Source organism: Arachis ipaensis, chromosome B10, assembly GCF_000816755.2.
Source record: "Arachis ipaensis cultivar K30076 chromosome B10, Araip1.1, whole genome shotgun sequence".
Taxonomy (NCBI): domain Eukaryota; kingdom Viridiplantae; phylum Streptophyta; class Magnoliopsida; order Fabales; family Fabaceae; genus Arachis; species Arachis ipaensis.
Genome location: NC_029794.2, coordinates 34,322,780 through 34,340,486, shown reverse-complemented (window position 1 = coordinate 34,340,486; position 17,707 = coordinate 34,322,780). Strand labels below are relative to the sequence as shown.

The window sequence follows — 17,707 nt, the reverse complement described above, 5'->3', positions numbered from 1 at the left end:
ACCAATTGAGTTTGTTGAGTGGTCATCTCACTTGTTCGCTTAAGCAAGTATTAAGAGTTCAAATCTCATCCGACGTGCGTAGTAATTCAATGGCTAGCGGTTGATCATTAATAAATGGAGTATCAACATATGGTTAGACTTTATAGGAGTACCGAAATCCGCAAGTACCCGACCCATCCCTGCCCGGTCAGGACGGGTAATAAACCAACCCAAGGTGGCGGTGAGTTTCGTTCGGGATAAGTGTTTGAGCGAGGCATAACGGGATCGGATTTAGGGTATACTCGCCCCAGAGTCTATACATAGAAACACTTCTTAGAGATTAGAATTTGGCTCACATCAGATTTTTAGTGATTTATAGTCTCAGTCCATTCTCCAGAGCCATACCAGAGAGACCATGTCATCTTCACCCATAGTCTTCTTCTTCTCGACTTCTCCGTAGAAAGCCTCACAACTCTCATTGCTATCAAAGCTCATGTCCTCTCGTCACTGAGCCCATCGTTGTCGCTACTAAGCCCGTCACCGTCTACTTTCATAGCTCTCGTCATCGCCGGAGCTAAGACCATCACCGTCGTTCTTGATTCCTAGGTAAATTCTTTAAACCCCTCGCTGCCTTCCACCTGTTGAACCCCTTTTTATTAGATAGACTCCTAATCCGTGGGCATCTTTTCTATATTTTCTTAGTAATTTAGGTAAAAATTTATTTAGTTTTTTTTAGACTTTTGTGTTTTAAGCTAGTTTGGATGCTACTTTGAGTTGCATTGTGGTTTTATTAATTTCAGAAAAAAAATGGACGATTTTGACAGAGTACATGCAGAAAAAAAAGAAAGAAATTTGATGTTGTCAAGCTGGCGTTAAACACCGCTAGTTGACGTTTAGCCCTAGGCACCTCGTGCTTCGTGCAAGCTCTCTGTGAAGTTGGCGCCAAACACCGTGATCGGCATTTAGTGCCAGGTGTCTCGTAAAGTGTGCCTAAAACCATACTCTAGTAGTGCTAAATGCCACTACCTGGCATTTAAAGTCAGGCATCCAGAAACCAAGGAAAAGCTCTCTATCCCGGCGGCGCTAAACGCCGAGATTGACGCTCGTTAGTAGCGCATTTTGGTGCTCCACGGAAGGCTTAGTTTTAGGTTTTAATTAACTTTTAAATAAAGAAAACAAAATCTTTTAGGATTTATTTTATTTTATTTTCAAATCAATTAGGATTAGATATAAAAGGAGAAAAGATTCAGCCTTTCACGCTGACTTCTCTTCTTCCTCCTTATTTCGTATTTTCAGACTTTTTTTACAACCCTAGGTTTTTCTCTGAGCCATAAGCAACTAAAACCCCTCTATTAAGGTTATGAGCTCTCTTATTTTAATGGATTAATACTATTGTCACTCTTCTCTTAATCAATGCATTGTTTTATTCTCAAAGATTGATTTCGATCTTCATCCTAGGGATTAGAGTATATTGGAAGATAACTCTTTTTCTACTTGAATTCTTGTTGAATCTTGAAAAAGTTAAATCACTTGAATAATAGCTTGAAATCAACTCCTCATAATTCTCTAATTACCTGGATTTAACGTGATGCGTGACATAGAATCATTTTATCTTTGGACACTTAGGGTTTGTGTGGCTCATAAACTAAGTTTGAACTTAAACTTCTAATTTAAATTAAGTGACCAAGTTATTAGCAGTTGGTTTGGTTGGAAGAGATTAAATTACTAAGGAATTTGGGTTTAATCAATTAAAGTTTGCCATGAATTGAACTTTTACATGATTAAAGTGAGTGATAAGAACCATTAATCTGGAAACTTAACATCTCCGAAGCCTTTACTGTTTTTCTCATATAATTCCCAAAACCCATGCACTGTTTGCTTACTTGAATTCTTTGAATTATTGTTTGATGCAATTTAGAACTCAAAACACTCTTATCTGCTTGTCTGACTAGCTTAATCACTCAACTGTTGTTGCTTGATCTAATAATCCTTGTAGGATCGACACTCACTCACCTGAGTTATTATTTGGTACGACTCGGTGCACTTGTCTGTTAGTTTGTGGTATTCAAAATCCGCAACTAAGTTTTTGGCGCCGTTATCGGGGATTAACTGTGATTGACAACTACCCGTTGTTTGATTACCTAGATTAAATATTTTCTTGCTTTAATTTGCTTAATTTTTTCTTTTTAATTTTTGAATTCCATGCCTGAATTTTTCCTTATTTTAGTTATTTTTTTACTTCTTTAATTTCAAAAATTCTCTTTAATTTTCCTTTTTATTTTTCAAAAATTTCCCTTCTTTTTATTCAGTTTATTTTATTTTATTTCTTTTACTTAGTTTACCTCACTGGAAATTTTCTTCACTCTAACGTAGAGATTTCCACTTCTTCTTATTTTTTGTTTGTTTGTGAGTAGGAAATTAGGAATAGGGAAATGGAACCCCTTCTTGAGTTTGATCCTGAGATTGAAAAGACTATTAGAAGACGCCAACAGTAGGCTAGAGGTTATAAAGCCACTGAAGGTCTCAAGGATAATTCTGAGAAAGAAGCTGAAGAGAGCGTCATGGATCCTAACAACAACAACAACAACGTTGTTATTCCTAATGTTTCTAATACTCCGGAGCAACCTAGGAGGACTCTTGGCTCCTACACTACTCCAAATCATACTTTCATGGCAGTAGCATTGTTGTACCCCCTGTGAATGCCAGTAATTTTGAGTTGAAGCCTCAGCTCATTACTTTGGTGCAACAAGCTGTTAGTTTCATGGACTCCCGCGAAAAGATCCAAACTTATTCATCTCTAATTTTCTACAAATATGTGATACGGTGAAGGCCAATGGAGTCCATCCTGATGTCTATTGTTATTGCTCTTTCTGTTTACTATACGTGATAGAGTCAAGCAGTGGCTTGATACTTAACCCAAGGAGAGCTTAGATACATGGGATAATATGGTCAGCAGGTTCTTGACCAAATTATTTCCACTTCAGAGGCTGATCAAGCTAAGGACCGATTTAGACATTTAGGCAACAAAAGGTAAGTCTCACTATGAGGCTTGCGAGAGGTACAAGGTGATGCTCAGAAAGTGCCCTCCCGACATGTTTTCAGACTGGATATAGTTACAAATTTTCTATGATGGGATTACTCAGACTGCTAGGACCTCTTTGGATAATGTTATAGGAATATCCTTTTATATGAAGAAAACCACTGAAATGGCTCTAGAATTGGCTGAGATGGTTGCTAACAACCAATAACTATATTCTTCTGAGAGGGCCGCCATGAGGAAGGGAGTTATGGAGTTAGATGCCTTGAACACTCTTCTTGCACAGAATAACACTATGTCTCAACAGATAAATGCCATTACTCAACACTTGGGTGGACTACAAGTTTTTGCTATTAATACCCAAGATGCTCCCTATGACATGAATGGTGGCTTCTCTCAAAGTGAAAGTTATGATTATGGTTAGTTTTCCTCTGAACAGGTTAATTACATGGGAAATTCTTCATGACCCCCTCTAATGACCCTTTTTATAAGACTTGTAATCTGGAGTGGAGGAATCATCCAAATTTTGGATGGGAAAATTAACCGCAGAGGCAACCATATTTCAACAACAACAACTCTGCTCCGGACAATTTTAATCAGAATAATTTCAACAATAACAACCAGAAGTTTCAGCCTTCTCAACTACACCATGCGCTCTCCCCTTCACAGAAATCTTCTGACTTGAAAGCTATAGTTGCAGAACTCTCCAATAGTACCCGTAGCTTCATACAGGAAACTAGAACTGCAATTAGAAACTTGGAGGTTCAAAACGGTCAGTTGAGTAAACAAGTAGCTGAAAGACCTCCTGACACCTTCTTCAGTGATACAGTGCCTAACCCAAGAAAAGAGTGCAAGGTCATACATTTGAGAAGTGGTAAGGTAGTAGGTTTAGATGCACATATTAGTGAGGAGCTGGTTGAAAAAGAAGCTCTAGAGAAGACTCAGGACATGGTGGAGCATGCCCCTGAGAGACATATGAATAACCCATTTTCGGTTGATCTTGAGCAGCATAAAGTGAAATCTCCAGTGCCTGAATACAAGCCTAAAATACCATATCCTCAGAGGCTTCAAAAGGCTTTCAAAGACAAGAAAATTATAAGTTTTTTAGAAGTCTTTAGAAAGCTACAAATTAACATTCCTTTTGTAGAGGCCTTGGAGCAAATGTCTCTTTATGCCAAGTTTATGAAGGAATTGTTGACCAACAAGAGGAATTAGAAGGAAAGTGAAACCATGGTGCTTACAAAGGAATGTAGTGCTATTATTCAAAAGGATCTCCCTAAGAAGATACAAGATCCAACAAGCTTTTTTATTCCTTATACCATTGGTGATATTACTATTCAGAGGGCATTATGTGATCTTAGAGCTATCATCAATCTCATGCCACTTTTTTTTATGAGAAAGCTCAAAATTGATGAGGTAAAACTCACTTGTATTTCTCTTCAATTTGCTTATCGTTTAATCAAATTTTCTGTTGGAATTGTTGAGAATTTACTTGTGAAAGTAGAGCCTTTTATCTTTCCTACTGATTTTGTTATACTGGATATGAAAGAAGACAAGAATGCTCCTATTATTTTAAGGAGACCCTTTTTAGCTACAGGACGAGCCCTTATTGATGTACAAAATGATGAACTTACTTTGAGAGTCAATGAAGAAGAGGTTGTCCATAATGTGCTTGAGGCTTTGCAACATCCTTATTATTCAGAGGGATATATGAGAGTTGATCTTATTAATCCATTGATTCAAGAAGTCTTTGAAGTGAAAGAGCTTGATGGTGTTCTGGAACCCCCTTTGGAGAATGGTTTGCTAGATATTGATGATTTACCACCACCAAAGGGGGAGACAAACACGCCTAGTAAGGAAGAAGGACCACCGAAGCCTGAGTTAAAGCCCTTGCCTCCCTCTTTGAAGTATGCATTTCTAGGCGAGCATGATTCTTATCCAGTGATTATTAGCTCCTCTCTGAGTCATGATAAAGAGGATGCTTTGATATAGGTGCTTAGAAGCTACAAAACGGCTCTTGGATGGACCATTAGTGAGTTGAAAGAGATTCGTCCGGCTATGTGTATGCACAAAATGCTACTTAAGGAAGATGCTAAACCAGTAGTGCAACTACAAAGGCAGCTTAATCCAACTATGAAAGAGGTGGTCTAAAAAGAGGTTATGAAGCTTTGGGAAGCCAGGGTAATTTACCCAATTTCTGATAGTCCATGTGTGAGTCCTGTGCAAGTGGTTCCCAAGAAAGGAGGCGTGACAGTGGTCAAGAATGAGAAGAATGAGCTTATTCCTACAAGAACTGTCACGGGGGGCGTATGTGCATTGATGATAGGAGGCTGAACACAACAATTAGGAAGGACCATTTTCCCTTTCCTTTCATTGATCAGATGCTTGAGAGGCTAGATGGACATGCATTTTATTATTTTCTGGATGGTTATTCTGGATATAATCAGATTACAGTGGATCCTCAAGACCAAGAGAAGACGGTATTCACATGCCCCTTTGGTGTATTTGCTTATTGAAGATGCCTTTTGGATTTTGTAATGCCAAAGCAACTTTTCAGAGGTGCATGCTTTCTATATTCTCTGACATATTTAAAAAGTTTATTGAGGTATTTATGGATGATTTTTCTGTATTTGGTAATTCTTTTTATTCTTTCCTGAGACATCTTTCTTTAGTCTTGAAGCGATGTCAAGAAACAAACCTTGTTTCAGATTTCAAGTAAAAGAATAGAGGTAGACAAAGCTAAGGTGGAGCTAATTGAAAAATTACCACCACCTACTAATGTAAAAGCAATCTGGAGTTTTTTAGGACATGCAGGATTCTATAGAAGATTTATAAAAGATTTTTCTAAAATTTCTAAGCCATTGAGCAACCTCTTGGTTACAGAATTTTTTTTTTGTTTTGATGATGACTGTTTGCATGCTTTTGAGACTCTAAAAGCTAAGCTTGTCTCTGCTCCCATCATAGCTCTTCCTAACTGGAATTTATCATTTGAATCAATGTGTGATGCTAGTGACCATGCTATAGGAGCCGTCTTGGGGGCAAAGACAAAACAAGCTTGTGCATGTCATTTACTATGCTAACCGTGTATTAAATGACATGCAAAAGAATTACACAACTACAGAAAAAGAACTATTAGCTATGGTTTTTGCTTTTGATAAGTTTAGGTCCTATTTGATTTTCTAAGGTTATTGGTTTTACTGACCATACTGTTCTTAAGTAACTTTTAACCAAGCAGGATGCTAAACCAAGGTTGATCAGGTGGGTGCTTCTCCTTCAGGAGTTTGATATTGAGATTAGAGATAGAGAAGGGTTAGAAAATCAAGTGGCTGACCATCATTCCAGGATTGAGCCTGAAGAAGGAATGCAACAACCTACCCCTGTGACTGAGACTTTTTCGGATGAGCAACTCTTCGTTATTCAGAGATCCCCGTAGTTTGTGAATATTGCAAACTACAAGGCTATGAGGTTCTTCCCAAAGAGTACACTAAACAGCAAGTGAAAAAGATACTTAATGATGCCAAGTACTTCTTATGGGAAGAACCTTACCTTTTCAAGAGATGCTCAGATGGTATTATCCAGCATTGTGTCTCAGATGAAGAAACATAGTAGATTCTCTGGAATTGTCATGGTTCTGAGTACGGAGGCCACTTTGGTGGTAAGAGGACAGTAACTAAGATTCTCCAGAGTGGTTTTTATTGGCTAACTCTCTTTAGAGACGCTCGAGATTTTGTGAGGAACTGTAACAATTGTCAGAGAGTTGGGAATCTTCCCAACAATCATGAGATGTCACAACAGGAAATACTGGAGATTGAATTATTTGATGTGTGGGGTATTGACTTTATGGAATCTTTCCCGCTCTCATACTCAAACAACTACATTCTAATGCCGGTTGATTATATGTCCAAGTGGGTGGAAGCAGTGAATTTACCCACTAATGATGCCAAGGTGGTGCTAAGCTTGTTTTAGAAATATATTTTCTGCCAGTTTGGTGTCCTAAGGACACTAATTAGTGATGGCAGAAGCCACTTCTGCAACAAACAGCTGGACTCTCTTCTTCAAAGATATGGAGTCCATCATAAAGTGGCAACCCCCTATCATTCTCAGACAAGTGGATAGGTTGAGGTCTCTAATAGAGAACTGAAGAGAATTATGGAGAAAACCGTTAGTACTTCAATGAAGGATTGGGCTAGGAAGCTTGATGATGCTCTCTGGGCATACCGGACGGCATTCAGAACTCTTATTGGCATGTCTTCATATCAGTTACTTTATGGCAAGGCCTGTCACTTGTCAGAGAGTTGGAGCACAAAGCATATTGGGCAACAAAATTCCTGAACTTTGATGATAAAGCTGCAGGAGAAAAGAGGCTCCTTCAACTAAATAAGCTTGATGAATTCAGAAATTCAGTATATGAGAATGCCAAGCTCTATAAAGAGAAGACAAAGGTGTGGCATGACAAGAAAATAGCCACCAGAGCATTTGAGCTCGGCCAGATAGTTTTATTATTCAATTCAAGGCTCAAGCTTTTTTCCTAAAAGCTGAAGTCTCAATGGTTAAGACAATTTGTGGTAACCAGAGTGTCTCCATATGGTCATGTGAAACTCAAAGAAGAAGATTCTGACAGGAGGTTCACTGTCAATGGCCAGAGGCTAAAGCACTATCTTAGAGGCGAAGTTGATCGTGAGATGTCTGCTGATCTGCTGACTTAACAGAGTTGACCGTTAAGCTAGTGACGTTAAAGAAGTGCTTGTTGGGAGGTAACCCAATCATTTGTATCCTTAGATTTTCTATTTATTTTTATTTTATTTATTTTGTTTTATTTTCCTCTAGTTTTCCTTCTTTTTACGTGTGTTTTGGTCATGCAAAGTGTTGAAAATAGGGACAAGTGTAATCAGAAAGGTGTTCAGAACATTCTGGAGTGGATTTGCTTCAGGTGCCTTGGCGCCAAATGCTGCTACTTGGCGTTTAACGCCAGGAAGGCACAAAAATTGAGGAATGGTCACTGTGACGCTGGCGCTAAATGCCCCGACTTGGCATTTAGAGACGTGGTGCACGTAATTCGAGGAGAAACTACTGCGGAGCGGGTGCTAAACACGGTCACAGGTGTTTAGCGCGAGAGGAAGCATCAACAACTCAACACTCCCTGCCAAGTGCGTATGCACACCACTGTGCGTACGCACAACCTATGCTCCAACTTGAGAATTTGTCACCGTTCACATGGCACTAAATGCAGGCACATGGTGTTTAATGCCAGGGAGAGGATCAACATCTCCACCCTCTTTGCCGGGTACGTGCACACAATATAACACCCTACCACACAGAGCCTTATGCTTAAGTTATAAGATAGAGGTGGTGAGGTATTACGACCTCTAAAAGTAAAATTTATATATATATAATATAGTGAAAAATATTTAAAACTAGGAGCCTTTGAAGGAAAGGGTAAAACAAAATTGTTAAATCGAAAGCGCAACACTCACGAAGCGATAAAGTACACGACGTGGGGTAAGAGATATGCTAACTCGAATAGATATAAAAGAGTGCCAAAATACAGATAACAAAGCTCAAGACTCGGTTCGCGAAGGTAACCGGCCCGAGCATATAAGTATACATACATATATATAGAGTACATAAGTATATATATATATATATATATATATATATGAAAACCCAAAAGAAACCCAAAATACAAAGTTACAGAACCTGTGTCTCCAAAACAAAGCCCCGAAAGATAAGGATCTTCCCTAATCAGAAGCTTCCAGTATGCCACAAAATCCGCATGGGATGAGAACCGGAGGTTCTCAGCATAGTAACAGTACCCACATATCTAACATATAATGTCCTGAGAAAGCTTAAGACAATCCTAGAACTTCCAACATATCATTAAATCTTATAAACATAACTAAACCATGAAAATAGTTGTTACAAACACATTTATTACATACAAGAAAATCACAGGTGGGAAGCATATACTGCAGATAAACAAGTAACAAGTAGTTATGCAATCAATTAGGCATTCCAAACAAAACACACCAAACAAACATATAGATGCATATGATGCATGCATGTCCTATTGGCTGATGAGTCTCATCTGTCGGTTATAAAGCCAACCCGATAAGTCCTAGTAGCTAACCATTGGACTGTCCCTTTGTCGTGCATGCCCAACTCGAGTAATTCTCAAACATAAATATATAAAACCCACTCTGGTGTTTATCCACGGGGGCAAGCTCATCCGGAACTTTCACAATGTCCTGCCACACTTACGACATAGGGTTAGCAGAGTATCGAGTCTCAACTTAGAGCATGTGGTGGCTAGCCATTGTTTTCACCCAGGGAACTCATATCTAAGATAATTGGAAGTGCAACAATTACATTATCAATCAATAAACATATATATTCATGCTCAGCCATAATTGAATATTAATACAGCCATCCAACTCATAACATAATCCACAACTAGCCATAATTCATTATCAAATACAGTCATCCGGCTCATAACATAAACAGCACTTCTGCCATCATCCTAAGTAACCTCTTATGATCAATATCAAGCATGATTCATCATTTTTCAACATTACCTCACCCTCAAGCTACCACTTTTCCTAGATTCATCTCATTACTAGGCATACTATTAGGATTTAGGGCTAAAAGAATGAAAATAGAGGCTTAGAGGTTTGAAATTAGGTTTTAAACATAAATCTCATTTTTGCTTAAAACAGGGGTCACGCATACGCGTGGGCCATGTGTACGCATGGGCGTGCGTTTTTGCTTCCTCGCGTACGCAAGCACCTTGCTCGCATACATGAGTTGTGATGAGCGGATAATTTGTACGCTTTTTGGCATTGTTTTTAGTATGTTTTTAGTAGGATCTAGTTACTTTTAGGGATGTTTTCACTAGTTTTTATGTTAAATTCACATTTCTGGACTTTACTATGAGTTTGTGTGTTTTTCTGTGATTTCAGGTATTTTCTGGCAGAAATTGAGGGACTTGAGCAAAAATCAGATTCAGAGGTTGAAGAAGGACTGCTGATGCTGTTGGATTCTGACCTCCCTGCACTCAAAGTGGATTTTCTGGAGCTACAGAACTCAAAATGGCGCGCTTCCAATTGCGTTGGAAAGTAGACATCCAGGGCTTTCCAAAAGTATATAATAGTCCATACTTTGGCCGAGTTTAGATGGCGTAAAAGGGCGTTGAACGCCAGTTCTACGCTGCTGTCTGGAGTTAAACGCCAGAAACAAGTCACAAACCAGAGTTGAACGCCAGAAATACGTTACAACCTGGCGTTCAACTCCAGAAAGAGCCTCTTCACGTGTAACATTCAAGCTCAGCCCAAGCACACACCAAGTGGGTCCCGGAAGTGGATTTATGCATCAATTACTTACTTCTGTAAACCCTAGTAGCTAGTTTATTATAAATAGGACTTTTTACTATTGTATTAGACATCTTTCATCAGTTGTATGCTATCTTAGATCACGTTTTGGGGGCTGGCCATCTCGGCCATGCCTGGACCTTTCACCTATGTAATTTTAACGGTAGAGTTTCTACACTCCGTAGATTAAGGTGTGGAGCTCTGCTGTTCCTCAAAGATTAACGCAAAGTACTACTGTTTTCTATTCAATTCATCTTATTTCGCTTCTAAGATATTCATTCGCACTTCAACCTGAATGTGATGAATGTGACAATCATCATCATTCCCTATGAACGCATGCCTGACAACCACTTCCGTTCTACCTTAGATTGAATGAGTATCTCTTAGATCTCTTAATCGGAATCTTCGTGGTGTAAGCTAGAATGATGGCGGCATTCAAGAGAATCCGGAAAGTCTAAACCTTGTCTGTGGTATTCCGAGTAGGATTCACTGATTGAATGACTGTGACGAGCTTCAAACTCGCGAGTGTTGCACATAGTGACAGACGCAAAAGGAGGGTGAATCCTATTCCAGCACGATCGGGAACCTCAGATGATTAGCCGTGCCGTGACAAGGCATCTTGGACCATTTTCACAAGAGGAGGGGATGTAGCCACTGACAACGGTGATGCCCTTGCATAAAGCCAGCCATAGAAAGGAGTAAGACTGATTGGATGAAGACAGTAGGAAAGCGGAGGTTCAGAGGAACGATTGCATCTCCATACGCTTATCTGAAATTCTCACCAATGATTTACATAAGTATTTCTATCCTTCTTTTATTACTACATTTCGAAAACTACATAACTATTTTATATCCGCCTGACTGAGATTTACAAGGTGACCATAGCTTGCTTCATACCAACAATCTCCGTGGGATTCGACCCTTACTCACGTAAGGTATCACTTGGACGACCCAGTGCACTTGCTGGTTAGTTATGCGAAGTTGTGAAGATATGTTTCGAACAATAATTCATAACCTGAGTAACAATTTCGCATACCAAGTTTTTGGCGCCGTTGCCGGGGATTGTTCGAGTTTTCAGCAAGCTTTTGGTCCGGTAACATCAGTGCCAAGTTTGATCCGGCAACAACACCAAGTTTTTGGCGCCGTTGCCGGGGATTGTTTGAGTTTGGACAACTGACGGTTCATCTTGTTGCTCAGATTAGGTAATTTTCTTTTTGTTTTATTTTCAAAAATTTTTCAAAAATCTTTCAAAAAAAAAAATTTTCCTTTGTTTTCAAAAAAAAAATTTTAAAATAAAAATGTTTTGAAAAATATATTTTTCTTCAAATTTTTTAAGAATGAATTCTAGTGTTTCATGAAGCATGTTGAAGCCTGACTAGCTATAAAGCCATGTCTAAATTCTTTTGGACTGAGGCTTCCAAACCATCAGCATAGAGGCAAGTTACTTTGATAAGTAATGAGCAGTATATTCTCTGATGTTATATGCTAAAGCTTGGCTGGCTATTAAGCCATGCCTAACCCTCAGATTGGAGCTTTAGACTAAGAATGCTAGATTCCTGGAATTCATATTAAAAATTTTGGAATCCTTATTTTTGTTTTTCAAATAATTTTCGAAAAAAAATACAAAAAAAAAATTTACAAAATCATAAAATATCAAAAATATTTTCATGTTTCTTGTCTGAGTCATGTGTCATGTTATAAGTTTGGTGTCAATTGCATGTGCATCTTGCATTTTTCGAAAATTCATGCATTCATAGTGTTCTTCATGATCTTCAAGTTGTTCTTGGTAAGTCTTCTTGTTTGATCTTTGCATTTGCATGTTTTGTGTCTTTTCTTGTTTTTCATATGCATTATTAAATTCTTAGTGTCTAAGCATTAAAGAACTCTAAGTTTGGTGTCTTGCATGTTTTCTTTGCATTAAAATTTTTTTCAAAAATGTGTTCTTGATGTTCATCATGATCTTCATAGTGTTCTTGGTGTTCATCTTGACATTCATAGCATTCTTGCATGCATCACATGTTTTGATTTAAAATTCTCATGCATTGCATCATTTTCATGTTTCTATCTCTCATCATTAAAAATTCAAAAATCAAAAAAATATCTTTCCCTTTTTCTCTCTTAAAATTTCGAAAATTAGATTTGACTTTTTCAAAAATTTTTAAAATCTAGTTGTTTTTATGAGTCAAATCAAATTTTCAATTTTCTTATCTTTTTCAAAATCTTTTTCAAAAATCAAATCTTTTTCATTTTTTCTTAGTTATTTTCGAAAATTTTAAAAATATTTTTCAAAAATATTTTTCTTATTTTTATATCAAATTTTCGAAAATAATAATAACAATTAATGTTTTGATTCAAAAATTTCAAGTTTGTTACTTACTTGTTAAGAAAGATTCAAATTTTGAGTTCTAGAATCATATCTTGTGATTTCTTGTGAATCAAGTCATTAATTGTGATTTTAAAAATCAAATCTTTTTCAAAACTAATTTCAATCATATCCTTTCAAAAATATCTTCTCATCTTATCTTTTCTCAAAAATTTGATTTCAAAATATCTTTTCTAACTTCCTATCTTCTTATCTTTTCAAAATTGATTTTCAAAATTTCTTTCAACTAACTAACTAACTTTTTGTTTGTTTCTTATCTTTTTCAAAACCACCTAACTAACTCTCTCTCTCTATTTTTCGAAAATATCTCTCCCTTTTTCAAAAAAATTTCTTTTTAATTAACTAATTATTTTAATTTTTTTATTTTAAATTTTCGAAAAATTACTAATTTTTTAAAAAGCTATTTTCGAAAATCACTAACTCTTTTTCAAAAATTATTTTCGAAAATCCTCTCCCTCTCTCATCCTATTCTATTTATTTATTCATCTACTAACATCTCACCCTCACATCACTCACCAAATTCGAGCCCCCTCTTCTATCTGTGTTCGAATTTTATTTTTTCTTCTTTTCTTCTTCTACTAACAATAAGGAACCTCTTTACTGTGACATAGAGGATTCCTCTTCTTTTCTTTTTCTCTTCTCTTTCTTATGAGCAGGGACAAAGAAAAAGGCATTCTTGTTGAAGCTGATCCAGAACCTGAAAGGACTCTAAAGAGAAAACTAAGAGAAGCTGAATTACAACAATCCAGAGACAACCTTATTAAAAATTTCGAACAAGTAAAGGAGATGGCAGCCGAACCCAACAACTCCTGAGAACCCTGCAATAGCAGAGGTAAATTACACGGGTGAACCATATGGAAACACCTATAATCCATCATGGAGAAATCATCCAAATCTCTCACGGAAGGATCAAAGGCCTCAACAAGGCTTTAATAATGGTGGAAGAAACAGGTTTAGCAATAGCAAGCCTTTTCCATCATCCACTCAGCAACAGACAGAGAACTCTAAACAAAATACCTCTAATTTAGCAAACTTAGTCTCTGATCTATCCGAGACCACTGTAAGTTTCATGAATGAAACAAGGTCTTCCATTAGAAATTTGGAAGCACAAGTGGGCCAGCTGAGTAAAAGAATCACTGAAATCCCTCCTAGTGCTCTCCCAAGCATTACAGAAGAGAATCCAAAAGGAGAGTGCAAGGCCATTGACATAAGCACCATGGCCGAACCTGTAAAGGAAGGAGAGGACGGGAATCCCAAGGAGGAAGACCTCCTGGGACGTCCAGTGATCAATAAGGAGCTTTCCTCTGAGGAACCCTTAGTAAAGGTTGAAGGCCTTTACATCCCTACTGATTTCATAGTCTTGGATACTGGAAAGGAAGAGGATGAATCCATCATCCCAGGAAGACCTTTCCTAGCCACAGCAAGAGCTGTGATTGATGTGGACAGAGGAGAATTGATCCTCCAATTGAATGAGGACAACCTTGTGTTTACAACTCAAGGATCTCTCTCTGCATCCATGGAGAGGAAGCAGAAAAAGCTTCTCTCAAAGCAGAGTCAAACAAAGCCCTCACAGTCAAACTCTAAGTTTGGTGTTGGGAGGCCACAACCAGACTCTAAGTTTGGTGTCAAACGCTCATATCCAAACTCTAAGTTTGGTGTTGGGAGGTCTCAACAAAGCTCTGCACATCTGTGAGGCTCCATGAGAGCCCACTGTCAAGCTATTGACATTAAAGAAGCGCTTGTTGGGAGGCAACCCAATGTTTATTTATCTAATTTTCATTGTTTTTCATGTTTTATTAGGTTCATGATCATGTGGAGTCACAAAATAAATATAAAAATTGAAAACGGAATCAAAAATAGCAGAAGAAACATCACACCCTGGAGGAAGACCTTGCTGGCGTTTAAACGCCAATAAGAAGCATATTTTGGGCGTTCAACGCCAGAACAGAGCATGGTTCTGGCGCTGAACGCCAGAAATGGGTAGCATCTGGGCGTTTGAACGCCAGAAATGCACCCTGGAGGAGAGCTGGCACTGAACGCCCAGAACAAGCATGGTTCTGGCGTTCAACGCCAGAAATAGGCTACAAATGGGCGTTCAACGCCTAGAACAAGCACCAACCTGGCGCTGAACGCCTAGAGTTGTGTGCAAGGGCATTTTACATGCCTAATTTGGTGCAAGGTTGTAAATCCTTGAACACCTCAGGATCTGTGGACCCCACAGGATCACCTCAGGATCTGTGGACCCCACAGGATCCCCACCTACCTCCACTCAGCCACAGGATCACCTCAGGATCTGTGGACCCCACAGGATCACCTCAGGATCTGTGGACCCCACAGGATCCCCACCTACCTCCACTCAGTTCTTCTCACCCATCTTTCACACAATCCCATAAACACTCTAGTGTGCTTAAGAACCCTGGACACCTCTAATTGGGGACTTTAGCAAAGCTGAGTCACAATCTGAAAAGGTTCACCCAATTATGTGTCTGTGGCATTTATGTATCCGGTGGTAATACTGGAAAACAAAGTGCTTAGGGCCACGGCTAAGACTCATAAATTAGCTGTGTTCAAGAATCATCATACTGAACTAGGAGAATCAATAACACTATCTGAACTCTGAGTTCCTAAAGAAGCCAATCATTCTGAACTTTAATGGATAAAGTGAGATGCCAAAACTATTCAAGATGCAAAAAGTTATAAGTCCCGCTCATATGATTGAAGCTATGTTTCGTTGATAGTTTGGAATTTATAGTATATTCTCTTCTTTTTATCCTATTTGATTTTCAGTTTCTTTGGGACAAGCAACAATTTAAGTTTGGTGTTGTGATGAGCGGATAATTTGTACGCTTTTTGGCATTGTTTTTAGTATGTTTTTAGTAGGATCTAGTTACTTTTAGGGATGTTTTCACTAGTTTTTATATTAAATTCACATTTCTGGACTTTACTATGAGTTTGTGTGTTTTTCTGTGATTTCAGGTATTTTCTGGCTGAAATTGAGGGACTTGAGCAAAAATCAAATTCAGAGGTTGAAGAAGGACTGCTGATGCTATTGGATTCTGACCTCCCTGAACTCAAAGTGGATTTTCTAGAGCTACAGAACTCAAAATGGCACGCTTCCAATTGCGTTGGAAAGTAGACATCCAGGGCTTTCCAGAAATGTATAATAGTCCATACTTTGGCCGAGTTTAGACGGCGTAAAAGGGCGTTGAACGCCAGTTCTACGCTGCTGTCTGGAGTTAAACGCCAGAAACAAGTCACAAACCAGAGTTGAACGCCAGAAATACGTTACAACCTGGCGTTCAACTCCAGAAAGAGCCTCTGCACATGTAACATTCAAGCTCAGCCCAAGCACACACCAAGTGGGCCCCGGAAGTGGATTTATGCATCAATTACTTACTTCTGTAAACCCTAGTAGCTAGTTTATTATAAATAAGACTTTTTACTATTGTATTAGACATCTTTCATCAGTTGTATGCTATCTTAGATCACGTTTTGGGGGCTGGCCATCTCGGCCATGCCTGGACCTTTCACTTATGTAATTTTAACGGTAGAGTTTCTACACTCCATAGATAAAGGTGTGGAGCTCTGCTGTTCCTCAAAGATTAATACAAAGTACTACTGTTTTCTATTCAATTCATCTTATTTCGCTTCTAAGATATTCATTCACACTTCAACCTGAATGTGATGAATGTGACAATCATCATCATTCCCTATGAACGCGTGCCTGACAACCACTTCCGTTCTACCTTAGATTGAATGAGTATCTCTTAGATCTCTTAATCGGAATCTTCGTGGTGTAAGCTAGAATGATGGCAGCATTCAAGAGAATCCGGAAAGTCTAAACCTTGTCTGTGGTATTCCGAGTAGGATTCACTGATTGAATGACTGTGACGAGCTTCAAACTCGCGAGTGCTGCACATAGTGACAGACGCAAAAGGAGGGTGAATCCTATTCCAGCACGATCGGGAACCTCAGATGATTAGCCGTGCCGTGACAGGGCATCTTGGACCATTTTCACAAGAGGAGGGGATGTAGCCACTGACAACGGTGATGCCCTTGCATAAAGCCAGCCATAGAAAGGAGTAAGACTGATTGGATGAAGACAGTAGGAAAGCGGAGGTTCAGAGGAACGATTGCATCTCCATATGCTTATCTGAAATTCTCACCAATGATTTACATAAGTATTTCTATCCTTCTTTTATTACTACATTTCGAAAACTACATAACTATTTTATATCCGCCTGACTGAGATTTACAAGGTGACCATAGCTTGCTTCATACCAACAATCTCCGTGGGATTCGACCCTTACTCACGTAAGGTATCACTTGGACGACCCAGTGCACTTGCTGGTTAGTTATGCGAAGTTGTGAAGATATGTTTCGAACAATAATTCACAACCTGAGTAACAATTTCGCATACCAAGCTGCCCAACCCAAAAAGGTTGGTCGCGTCGTGTGCAGGTGGTCGTGTACGCAACCCCTTAAAAACCACTGCTCGCGTACGTAAGCACCCTGCTCGCGTACACAAGATGCCAAACCCGAAAGGGTTGGTCACGTCGCGTCCAGTGGTCATGTACGCAAGCCCTGCAGAATGGCAAAAATGCTTAATGCTGTAGAATTTTCAATTTTGCATTCCAAACTTCCGACGCACATAACTTTTTTATTTTCAAATATTTTTCATCCGTTCTTCGAACAGCATAAACATCTCGGACCAAATCTTCATTTTAAACAAGTTTGAAATAAATCGAAGGTTCGGAGATCAAGTTATACTCTACCAAAGTTGGACCGAAATCACAATTTTCACAAAACTTAACAAACCTCCAATTTCAAAACATACAAACTCCAAACCCTTTGAAATCAACCAAAACCTTTTAAAAATCAACCCCAAACCTTAGCCATTCAGCATCAAACCACTCCCAACTCATATTTTCAACTTTCTTATTC

At 38.6% G+C, this 17,707-nt stretch overlaps 1 protein-coding gene across 1 annotated transcript; it reads left to right on the top strand.

The window, feature by feature from the left end:
- On the top strand, positions 4,247-5,008 carry LOC107620514. Its single transcript, XM_016322662.1, has one exon. The coding sequence runs from the start codon at positions 4,247-4,249 to the stop codon at positions 5,006-5,008; it is 762 nt and encodes a 253-aa protein (XP_016178148.1).